The sequence below is a fragment of the Paroedura picta genome, chromosome 11, assembly GCF_049243985.1.
Source record: "Paroedura picta isolate Pp20150507F chromosome 11, Ppicta_v3.0, whole genome shotgun sequence".
Taxonomy (NCBI): Eukaryota; Metazoa; Chordata; class Lepidosauria; order Squamata; family Gekkonidae; genus Paroedura; species Paroedura picta.
In genome coordinates, this window is record NC_135379.1 from 20149906 (window position 1) to 20162715 (window position 12810).

General features: G+C 37.2%; 1 protein-coding gene across 8 annotated transcripts in view; it reads left to right on the forward strand.

The window, feature by feature from the left end:
- The window catches only part of AKAP9 (A-kinase anchoring protein 9), a 105899-nt gene that overhangs the window by 25961 nt on the left and 67128 nt on the right, over positions 1-12810 (forward strand). For all 8 annotated transcript variants that reach the window (XM_077303840.1, XM_077303834.1, XM_077303839.1 and 5 more), the window contains 5 exons: positions 2349-2504; positions 4426-4623; positions 5522-7966; positions 10330-10540; positions 12277-12356. In XM_077303840.1, the coding sequence (XP_077159955.1) occupies positions 2349-2504; positions 4426-4623; positions 5522-7966; positions 10330-10540; positions 12277-12356 (3090 nt within the window). The remainder of the gene's footprint in view (positions 1-2348; positions 2505-4425; positions 4624-5521; positions 7967-10329; positions 10541-12276; positions 12357-12810) is intronic.

A 12810-nucleotide genomic window follows, 5' to 3' on the forward strand; every position in this document is an offset into this window, starting at 1 on the left:
CCTGGGAGAAGGCGGACAGAGGGACAGATAGAGGTAGGTTTGTTGTTGCATGGAAAGGAGAGAAGAATGCAGGAAGAGACTATGGGGGTTTTCAGGGAAGGGAAAGAGGAAATTGTGGGGTTGGGAGAAATGTTATGTCCCCTACAAGTCTTTTTGACTTCCCACTTGTAATCACATCAAAAATTATGTTTATTCTGTTTTGCAGTTTTATATTTTAGGAGATCTGTAAAAAATATATCTGGGGAAAGCCATCTTTTCAAATGTAAATTGATCATTGTGTTAATTATATGAGATTTTAGTGATAGACTGTGTGGCCTTGTGCAAGCTATGTTTTTGTGAATATTTAACTATAATGCTATCATTTAAATTTTTGTTCTTCAGCAAGAGATACAAGCAGTGCGTGCTTTTAATTTCATGTTAAAAGCATGTTTTTTAAAACCTCTTTTAATGTTAAATCTGGAGTTCAAAGATCTTTAAGTTGGTCCAGTTGTCATGAAAAATAATCAACTAATTTACTTTTCTCCTTTACCCTTCTTATGTCTCAACTTTCAGAGATTTTTGGCCTGTTTTGTTTAGCATCCCATGTTTCTTTTCCAAAATATTGATGATTTTTTTTATTAATTGAAAAATAATTTAACTGAATGTCCTTGTATACAGGAATATACCTGAATATTTGTAGAGATCAGAAATGTTTGATTTAAAAGTTAAAAATACATACACATTTGATTTGAGTACACATTTGATTTTCTGTGATGTTCAATGATTACAGAGGTTTGTTTTAATGTAGATAGAAGTCTCCATGTTAGATTTGTTTTAACTTATATCTGTGCTGAAGCAGTACAGAGCAACTGATCTACTCAAGCCTTATCATTTTGATACAGTATTTTTGTATTATATCTAGTTTGTTCTGACATTCATTTATTTGTAATTAATTCTGTATAATGTATGGAAATTGGAGTGTACAAGGTAATGATTTACTGAGCTTGGCAGGACGCAAACTTTATAATTTATTTATCTATTTATTTCCATTTGTATATTGCCCTCCCCCTAAGGCTCAGAGCGGTTCACATAGAACAGAACAGAACAATACATTAAACTGACTGATTATAATGAACAAAAGGTAACAGTAATAATAACAATAAACAGAGAATAACATTGTAACAGTGAACAATCTAACAGGCCCATGGTTGGTCAGATCTGTCACATGTGTTCAAGGAAGGAAGGCTTGGGGCCCAATAGGTGTTGTTTAGTTTTGGTTGATCTCAACCAAATGCCTGGTGGAGGAGCTCCCTTTTGCAAGCCCCGAGGATCTGTTTAGGCTAAAAATGCTCAGACACTTTCCCAAGCCTGCTTGACATTCCTCCCGCACTTTAGTCTTATCATCCTTTCTCACTGTCTCATCCCTCCTTGAGACCGTGGAACCTGCCAGAGCAGAGTTCCACCAACTTCCAAATGAAAATTGTAAAGACCTTTTGCCTCCTAGAAACAGATTTTTTTTCCTTCCTTACTTAATATTGTTTATTCTTATCTGAAATATATCTAGCATAATATTTCCAGTATCTCTGCCAAGCTGTATTTTCCAATATTAGCAAATATTAAGAGATTTCAGTAAATATTAGATTATTTCAAGAGTATCTAGAAGTTAAAACTGCTCTCTGTTGGATATAAGCCCAGCATTCTGTTGGTACATTAAGAAAATGTTATTCTGATAGATGTCTAATGTTTTATTAAACAGGTATTTCTGGCCCATTTGGATCACAAGATCTCAAAAAGTTTAGAACTACACATCTCTTAAGAATACATGTTCAGACAAGCATTAGTACAGAATATGCTTGGGGCCTGTGAGTAATCTCAGGACAGAACCATTTGGAATTTCCCCCAAATCTTCCCCTTTAGGATCCTGTGTATTCTCAGGGGTTTAAACAGACACATACTGCCCACTCATCTATTCAATATTCCATGGTCCTATAGCATATTCAGTCATCAGGCTAGTTTTTGGCATGCTTTTATGTTACTTTTAATTAATTAAAGTCATATTTTGATGCTTACCTGGAGAACTTCCTGAGTAGGAGATATTTTGACTGTACATGGCCTATTTTTGCTACTTTAATCGTCCAGGCAGGGAACAGCAAGCTTTCAATTACATATAGTAACTAAAAATATTTTGGTGTTCATCTAGGAAATAATATACTTAGTACTTGTTTGTACTTTAAAAGTTTTACATGTATGCTTGAAATGTGTAAGAATGGCAGGAACAGATTCTTGTCTTTATAACTGCATCAAGCTCAAGTAGTCCTGGTGTGCTGTTTACAGTTCATTTTGATTACTGTTAGCATTTTAACTTCTAGCTACAAGAATTTGAGGCTGCTATCAAAAAAAGAGATGACATCATCACACAACTCACTGCTAACCTTCAACAAGCAAGGAAAGAGAAGGATGAAACCATGAGGGAGTTCTTAGATTTGACTGAACAGAGTCAAAAACTGCAAATTCAATTTCAACATGTAAGTTAGCAGAACCTTTTTTCCTGTACATTATCAATTCTATCTAAAGGCTGTTATAAAATACACCTTGTTGGTTCTTTTTCAGTGGAAACTATTATTGAGATTAGATAGAGAGAGACATTTGAACCATTGACCCTGTTAAGTGGTTGAAGGTCTTCGGCCTAGAAACAAAATAAGATTCTTGTGGAGACCCTTTTTTGTACCTAAACTCAGCCCTGTTCGTAAATTTCAGGAGAGGATTCTCTCTCTAGTGCTTAAAATACAACTATTTGATAGATGGGAAAAGCAAAGGGGGGAGATTACATTGAACATCTCAAGTGCAAAAACTGTCATTCAAATGGGGAAAAGTTAAAAAACAAGCCTTGATGATTCATTTCTTGTCTTCTCCCTCCTCCAGTGATTTGTCATCCCTTCCCACACAGTTTTAAAAAGAAAAAAAATCCATATTTGTAGTAAATTTCTATTGAGCAGAATTTTCAGGATTGTATTTTCTAAATCATCAGTTTGTTTAAGATTAATGAAAATGTTCATTTTGAATCCTCTCTTCAAATACTTACCTACAGATTTTTAGGGAAAACCAAATATATGCCTACCATAGGGTTACTAGGTTCCCTTGGCAACCAGCAGGGAATAGGGCTGCCAGATCCAGATTGGAAAACTTCTAGAAAATTGTGGATGGGACCTTGGGAGGACAGGGACTCCAACGGGATACATGAAGTCTACCTCCAAGGCATCCATTTTCTCCATGGAAATTGATCTCTGCAGTCTGGAAATGAAGTCTAATTCTGGGGAATCCTCACATCCCATACAGAGGCTGAAATCTCTAGTCTGCCATCACAACAACAACCCCCCCTCCAAAAAAAAATTTGTCTTTCCTTCTATCACTGTCTTTTATTAGGAAGTTTTTTGTTTGTTCCATTTGGTGTTTTTGGCTCTTTTTTAGTGTTTATGTTTTTAATTGAATTTTGTATTTTAACTGCAATTTAATTGTATTTTAACTGCAATCTAATTTGATGTAAAGGCAGCATAATTTTTGAAAATACGTAAATAAGCTGTGTACATTAAATACCACTTTCCGAAGGAAGTGATATTCAGTTTTATTTGTTAAATATAGCTGAGGAAATTCTTTTGTTCCTTATAGCCATAACTTATAGAGAACATTTGCCATTAGTAGCATTGCTTTATAGCTAATCAGGTAGTGCTGACATAATGTAGCACTATAACATAAACTGTTATGTTATGGTACTACTTACATGACTTACATTTTAACAGGCTATGATTCAGAACTTCAGTCAGGGTTTGGTTAGACCTAAAACTCAACCCTGCAGTGGGTCTTAAAGGAGTGGTCAATAATTCATTTTGTCTATTACCACGTGAGAACTTCTACAACAAGGCACCCTGATGATTTGTCTCATGAATCTAGGAGTGGATTTGGAAATGAAAATGGTTCTGGAGCCAGCCAAACTAATTGTTGCCCATGGCACAGAAACCATCTTATCAGGAGCCACTTGGCTCAGCAGCATCAGTAGAGGACATTTGCTCACCTATTACTTCCTCCCCAAATGGGCAGCAGTGCAGGAAGAGAAAACTGGTGAGCTGATACCAAGTACCATAGCTGATGAACAATCTGAGCTAAGTGGGCCCTAAGGCATCGACAGGCTTGCTGAGGCTTGCTCTTGGACATCAGCAGCCTCTAGGGCAGTAGCCAACTAGTACATTTCCCTGAAGCTTAGGGACCTTAAAATAGCAAGCCATAAAAGGCAAGTGTATGTGTGGGGTATGGGGGTTATCAAATTGTCTATATAATTTGCTCCTTGTTATCTTTTCTGGGAAGAAATGGAGAATACTGAGTGGTCTTTTTTCCTCCCCTGATTATTGGTATTCAAGCAGTATTAAAAGCTTAATCTATTCTGTGTCCAAGTTGCAGGCAAGTGAAGCCCTAAGGAATACTAGTCACAGTAGCACAGCTGCTGACTTGCTGCAGACCAAACAACAGATACTTGCATATCAACAGCAGCTAGAAGAACAAGAGCAGCTATTGAGAAGTTATCACATGAAGAATGAAGACTATGAAATGCAAGTTTCCTTTCTGCAGCAGAGAATAGCTGGCTTTGAAATGGTACATTTCTCATTAATAATGTTATTATTGTTGAACAGAGAGAGACTCTACACATCAAGTGTGTAGGTTGGCTTAGTTATCGTAGCATAAAAAACACTGACATTCTTCATGTGTATGTAGCTAGAAAGTACTTTCATGAGAAGTTTTTTCATTTACCTTTATATAAAATCTTAAAATACATTAGTAGCAAAAATGAATTTAATCCCTAGAATTCAATGAGTAATAGTTACAGTATATTGGATATTAGAAATCTATCTAAAACAGTACTTGTATGTTTTTAAAAGGCAGTACGTATATAGTTTTATTACGTGTAGTACATTAAAATGTCATGTAAGTGTTTTTATACTAATTTTTTATTGATCAGTTCTTTTGAATAACTAGCTTGCTCTTAGGTCTGTAGCAGATATGTAGCACACGCAGCCTGTAAACCTTATTTTGCATAATCAACCTAAATTTTACTTCAGATTAAGGCAGGCAGCAGGAAATAAGTTTCTAGGCAAGAGGAAGTATGCAGCCTGTTTCTCTTTGGTTCCATAAGGGGGAGCATCTTGTTGGTAAACTTACTTTTACTTTTTAACTTTTTAAAGGTTTAATTGGCATGGTTATAATTTCAGATGAAGTAAATGCTGCCTAAATCCAGGTGTTCCTGAAAGTAGAAAATCATAGCACTTAAAAGCCATAATTTTTTTGTCATCACTGAGGTCCCGCTCCTCTTCAATCCCCAAGCCAGAGTTGATAATCTTACGCAAGCTTCTTTAGTCTCCACATAGCACTTTCTAAACATAATGGAGAAGGTGGATTAAAATCGATAATATTATTTTTATGAACTTAGTTATTTGTTTCAACCAATGTTATATGTAGAGATGCAAGAAATCCTGGCCACATGTTTGTATTTCAGGAAAGGAGGCATGTAGCTGAAGAAGATTGCATTAAGAAGAAGCTGCAAGAAAAAGAAACAATTATTGAAAAATTGGAAGCAAGACTAAGAGAAGAAGAAGAAAACATAGTGTGTCTCCAGAAAAAAGTGTCAGCTGCTGAGAAACCTATTGAAGAATTAAAAGAAGAGATTCTACAAAAGAATAAAGAGGTCTATAATGTGAGAGCAGAACTGGCAAGTTCAAAGCAAAAAGAAAAACAGTGTTCTGATGAAATCAAACAGTTAATGGGAACTGTGGAAGAACTGCAGAAACGCTGCCACAAAGACAGCCAAGTTGAGAAGGACATTATGCAAAGAATGGAACATGAAGCTCAAAGAAGACTCGAAGGCCTCAGGGCGGAATTGGAAGAAATGCATGGGCAACAGATAGTACACATGAAGCAAGAGTTAGTGAGGGAACATACAATAGAGATTGAAAAGCTTCTTGCCCACCACAAAGCAGATTTGGAGCGAACTTTGAATTTAGGTCCTGGCAATGCTAATGAGGACCAAATACATTTAATGAACATTGCAATTAATGAATTGAATCTGATGCTGCAAGATGCTAACTACCAGAGAGAAAAGACAAGGCGGGATTTGTCACAGCAGCTTGAAGAAATAACCTCAGAAAAGTCTTCTCTAAAAAGTCAAATTGAAGATCTTTGTCAGGAACTAAGTCTTGCAAGAGAACAGATTCAGAGAGCTCAGAAGACTATAAATGAAAATGAAACCAAGTTACATAAATATGAAGAGTTACTAATCTCTGTTGGAGACCTAAAAACAGAGCTTGCTTCTGCACTGGAGGTTCGGAAAGAACTAGAAATAAAACATGAGGCGGAAATTACAAATTACAAAATTAAACTTGAAATGCTAGAAAGAGAGAAAGATGCTGTTTTGGACAGGATGGCCGAATCTCAAGAAGCTGAACTAGACAGACTAAGGACACAGCTATTGTTTAGTCATGAGGAAGAGCTGTCAAAACTTAGAGATGATTTACTGCAAGAGCACAGAATAAATGTTGAAAACCTTAAAGCTAATTTACATACAAAACATAAACAACAGTTAGATGGGTTACAAAATGAAATGACTAAGAAGATAGAAGCAATGAAGTCTGAAAATGATGATCTAGCAGTAAAACAGAATCAGCTTACATTAGAAATATCAAGGCTAAAAGATTTGCAACAGGTCATGGCAAATTCTAAATCAGAAGAAATGACATTTCAGATCCAAGAGCTCCAGAATGAGATAGAAATTCTTCGAGAAGAAAAAAAAGAAAAAGGTACTCTTGAACAGGAAGTTCAGGAATTGCAACTCAAAATACAGTTATTGGAAAAGCAGATGAAAGAAAGAGAAGTTGATCTTCAAGAAAAATGTACATTACTTGAAACACAAAATATGGTACTTGAAGATGAAAATAATGCTCTGCAAGAAAAATTTAAAAAATATACTGTTACGAACATAGAAGAAAGTTTGGTCATTGATAATATCAGTCCCAACTCACAGGACTTTGGTTTGCAAAACAGAATAGAAGATCTAATAGCAGAAAATGAAAGACTTGCAGAACAAGAAATTGCACTCAAAGAAGAGATTGAGAAGCAAAGGAATTCTCTTTCCTTTGCTGAAAAAAACTTTGAGGATAATTATCAGGAACTCAGGGAAGAATACGTTTCTCTACTAAAGGTAAAATCTGATTTAGAGAAGAGAAAGGATGAGCAAGAGGCTGAGTACAAAGCCAGACTTCAAGCCTTGACAGACGAGATCCAGAACTTGCAAAGAGAAATGCCAGTTATACATAAAACCCAAAGTTCAGTCCTTTGTGGTAAAAGCGAGAAAATGTTAAGATCAGAAACATTTGATATTGAGGAGGTTGTAGAAAAAGATACAACAGAACTTATGGAAAAGCTTGAGGTAACTCAACGAGAGAAGCTGGAGCTTTCATTGAAATTTTCAGAACTTTCAGAACAATTAAAGTTGAAGAATGATGAAATCTTCCAGCTACACATGGAAATGAAATCTCTAAAACAAGATAAAGATTGCATTTCAGCAAAGTGTAAAGAACTGGAACTCATTCTTAGCCATAGGCAGGGAGAGAATATGAAAACTTGTGAACATAAGCCATACTCCAATGGGGGGACACAGGTGGACACTACCACATTCATTGAATCTGGCAGTTTAATATCTGATTCATGCAAAGAATATGGCAATACAGTAACAGAAAGAGAAGAAAAATGGACACCAAACAAAAGTATTGTTCTTCATATTCCAGTGGAAGAGGCAGGTCAGCAGAATGTGAATCCAGATCCACGGTTATTATTGGATAATTTACAGCAAATGGATGCAGAATTAGCAGCAGACCCTTCACATATGAGTCTTGTGCAAAGTGAAAACAAGCTTCAGGACCAGTTAGATATGCTGAAATCTGAACAGGTATTTATTTCTAGTTACACTTTTAAAAAATGTTTACTTCACAGTGAACTAGTCTTAGTATTTATTAATCATGGGATTTTGTTTCCCATATGTACATTCAGAAAACATCGGGAAAATGTATACGTGTGCTTTAATCTGCTATTTGAAAATAGAAAATATGTATATTAACTGAGACATATCTCATGATCTGAAAGATCTGTTGTTTATTTGGCTGAATTTACAGCATAGTTAAAAGCTCCCAAGCAGGGTGGTCTTAGTGATTCTGGAGTATCCACAGCCTCTTTATTAGCCCACTCTAAACAAGAACACAATGCACAATTCACACATTACATGTCAATTCAGAAATGCACTGTAATTTGTAAGTTGACTTTAGTCTGTTTTCCTGATATTCATCCAAAAAAATCCAAACAGGTTGAACCATTACTATCGTTTACAAGAAAGCTAATATTAAAATAGGAATGGATCTGTCTCTGAGGGTCCTCCCTCTCTGACTGCAGTAGACCTTATGTTACTACTCTTGTCAGTGTTATCTGTCAGCTACTAGTAACTTTTTATAATTTTCCATGTCATTTCTTCTCTGTGTTTTTTTCCTTTTTCTGCCCCACTTGGATAATTTCATTTAATTGCTTCTAGCTAAGTTTGCCTATAATAGAACATTAGCTAGAATGATGTTTTTGACATATAATGCTAGCTTGACTGATCATGTGTGGGTGTCATTTTTTTAAATTACCTACCAGTGTTTAGTAGAATAGCTCATTTGCAGAGGGCAAGTAGACGTCCGCAATCAGTTGTTGGATAGTTTTTGCTATCCTATAAAATGAAAATGGATGAAAATAAGTTTTTCTTTCTATACATTGGCATTGTAAATGATAGATTTTTTGGTAGATTGTATAGTATATCACTCCCACTGGCCTATTGGGGTGTCCCCAGCACCGAGCCCTAGACTGCCCCGCAGAATGGAACACATACATTCCTTCTGATAGCAATATATTATACCAGGCAGTACTCTGTGTCCTTCAGATGAAGACGAAATACTAATATTGGCCGAGACTTTTTGGCCTTTGCATTTATTTATTTGATGTATTTGATTTGTTACCCACTACTCTCAGCATGCTGGCTCATGGCGGGTTACATGACAGTCCCAATACAATAAAATAAGACCCCCAATTAATCTCCCCCATTAAAACCCCATAAACCTTTATAGAAAAAAATATAAAATATTCATTGAGAGTATACTTCTTGTGTGTGAGGAAGAGAGCGAGGGGGAGGGAGGAAGAGATTGAGAGTCTGAGACTTGGAAACTTGTCAAGAGTTGGTAAAAAAAAAAAGAACCTGGGAGTAGACAGAATGTAATTTGATAGTTGATTGTAGACAGCGTTGATGGAAGTTTGGAAATACTTGCTCTCTTCAGTTTTGAACCTTTTGAAGTTATATGGAAATGCTTTGCTGTTTTCTATCGAACACACAATTGCTGATATTTAAGATTTGTAGTTCAGTTTACCACTGTGACAAGTAGCTTGTGTTCCCTTCGATTTTTAGCTATACAATACTGGTAGTACCAGTATCCACAGCAAAATAACAGTATAAATGCTGACACATGAATAACAATTGGATAACAAAATAAATTACAGCAGATGCCATTCATCCTCAGTCGCTTGGTTCAGATGTTTAGAATTCCAAGATAGTTAGAATCCCTTGGAAGCAGGTGCATGAAATACTGTCTGACCCAACATGAATAATACAAATACAGTTCGGCTTCCTAATGGTGATTTTCAGGGCAGGGCGTTTCACTTTTCAGCTGCTGGGACTCAGCTCCTGTAGTTGGGAACATGCTGTGTCTGGTATTCTTTGGTACAGCTATATCCATAGGGATCATTTTGCATGTGAGAATTTCAGGTATCATGAACATGAGAACCTGTTTTCTTCATCTTTGCCTCACTTTATCTTGAATTTACAATTTATCCCCTGGAAGCATGGTTGTGTGCTTAAACTAAGAACACAACCTATTTGTTCAGTCCCACATAGACCATTCCAGGCTAAGCCTTTCATGGGATTTGTTCCAAATGCTTTTTATTTCCTGCCCTGTGGAGGGTCTTTGTAACCTAGTGGAAGGCTTGCAGTTCTGCTGACAAATAAATATTACAACTGTAGAAACTCTGATTAAGTTTTTTTCAAAGGAAACATGGTTTGCAAATATTGTACTGGCATGGGGAGTAATCTGTAAGGCATGTTGGGAGCCAGCTTTTTGTTTAACACGCTTGGATTGCTACCTTGGAAATAGAGCTTCTTAGCTCTGTTATAGCAATTATTCATAAAACAAGAGATTTCTAAACAAAACTTCCGTTGTGTCAACTTTTACTCAGAGTGATCTAAAGCTGCAGATGGAGGCCCAGCGCATTTGTCTGTCTCTGGTTTATTCAGCTCATGTGGACCAAGTACGTGAATACATGGAGAACGAAAAGCAGAATGCACTTTCTGCCCTTAAGGAGGAGCTTAAGGTTCGTCATGCAGAAGAGCTGTGTGAGGTTAAGAAAAAACAGCTGGATTGCCAAGCCACAAAAGATCAAAAACCAGGTAAGCCCCTAAAATGGAAAGAATTTTCTGGGAGATGTTATTTTATATTATCTGGAAAAGTATTTTCCATTGTGTAAGTATTACTATTCCGAAATTAAATTTTTGGTTGTACAAATATGTCATTTAACAGCTTGGAAGTTTAAAAGTAACTGTGTTGTGAAAGCAGGAAAGAAAAGCACTGTGGGATGTGGTGGCCATTTTTCTTGGGTTTTACATAGCAGATCTCTTTTTGATTCCTCAATCTTATACCTACAGCCCCACAGACCTGCTTTTCTACCTTGTTTTAATGGGGACATGGTTTTAGGGCTTTAAAGTGAGCCAGTTTGGTGTAGTGGTTAGGAGTGTGGACTTCTAATCTGGCATGCCAGGTTCGATTCTGCACTCCCCCACATGCAGCCAGCTGGGTGACTTTGGGCTCGCCATGGCACAGATAAAACTGTTCTGACCGAGCAGTGATATCAGGGTTCTCTCAGCCTCACCCACCTCACAGGGTGTCTGTTGTGGGGAGAGGAATGGGAAGGTGACTGTAAGCCGCTTTGAGCCTCCTTCGGGTAGGGAAAAGCGGCATATAAGAACCAACTCTTCTTCTTCTTCTTAAAGGCCTTCTGCAGAATTGCAAGAATCTGCCGTGCTCCCTCCCTGTTATCTTAGCCATTCATTTCTGACTGTACCAGAATCTCTGCTAATCAGCTCTGGTAGTCAGGCATTGATTGGGTTAACCATCATTTTGCCCAGTTTCTGTTCAAGAGAACAGAACCTTCTGTCAAAGAGATACCAATTCCATAGGACATTGTCCCACCTGAAATTGTAAGGCTGTTTTCTGAACAGATAGCTGACTGCCTGGATAGAAAGCTGTGGCTACCCATTCTACCCTCTAGTTGCAGAAGGGCAGAGTTTCCTGCACATTGCACACTAGTAGCTGGGCTCACCAGAACAGGCAGACATTGTGGAAAGGGAAAAGGCTTCAGACCTTCAGGGTCCTTACTAGATTTGTTTTGGTCCTTTTAATCTTCTCTTGAGAAAAGCATTTACTTATGATGTAAATTTTACCAACAATAATTTTTTGCTGAATGGCTTACTACCACATTCCTTTCACCCAACACTGCTGTATTTGTGGAGAAGATGAAAAATGAGTATATTTCACTTTGTATTTTTTTTTCTGTAGCCACGTTTGGCGATTCTCATGTTGGGTAATTGTGGATCGAGCTGCATTTGAGAACAAATTAGTTTACTTATTTGATAATAGCACAAAGACGATAACACAGAAGAAAGCCAGAGTTGGGTTTTTTTGGTAGCAACATAATGCTGCACCCTAAAATGTTATTTCCAGTGTTGTCTTATTGCATGTAGTGCTTTCAGCTGTTATAAAATTGTTCTTATGTGTTATGTAATTTTTATTATTATTATATTTGAATTTATTACCCGCCACTCTCAGCAAAGCCAGCTCGTGGCTGGTTACAAGATACCACTTTATACAAGATTTTCACGGTGTAAAGGCTTTTAAGCATTGACTCTTGAAGGCTGGGACCCTGAAACTTTGATTGTTCTCCAAGGTGCTACTAGGGTCTTTTGCTGGAGACCAACATAGTTAAACTCTGAAACTGTTTTGAATCTTGCTAAAGTATATGACCATACAAATAGAAGTGGGGTGCACAGATTTCTATATTGGTCTCTGTCCTCAAACAATAGAAAATGGGGTATTATAAACCAATTTCAGTGCCAGTTTGTCTTTGCAGGTAAAGAAGGGCGATCTGTATCTGTGCGTCTGGAAGGGCTTAGCAAGACAGTAGCTGAAGAATGCTCCAAGATCAATCAGGTGAGAAACATTTTTCTACAGGATAAATGAAAATCTACGTTTTTATTTCTGGTCTGACATTTTAAAAGTTTCATTATACTGTGCTGTTATCTAGTCAGTCTTTAGCCAAAAGTATCTTTATATATGATACAATGGTCTTGAGTGAGAGCCAGTTTGGTGTAGTGGTTAGGAGTACGGACTTCTAATCTGTCGAGCTGGGTTCAATTCTGCACTTCCCCACTTGCAGCCAGCTGGGTGACCTTTGGCTCACCACGGCACTGATAAAACTCTTCCTACCGAGCAGTGATATCAGGGCTCTCTCAGCCTCACCCACCTCACAGGGTGTCTGTTGTGGGGAGAGGAAAGGGAAGGTGGCTGTAAGCCGCTTTGAGCCTCCTTCGGGTAGAGAAAAGCGGCATATAAGAACAAACTCTTCTTCTTCTATGCCAGTAAAAGTTTATTGAGATGGATAGTG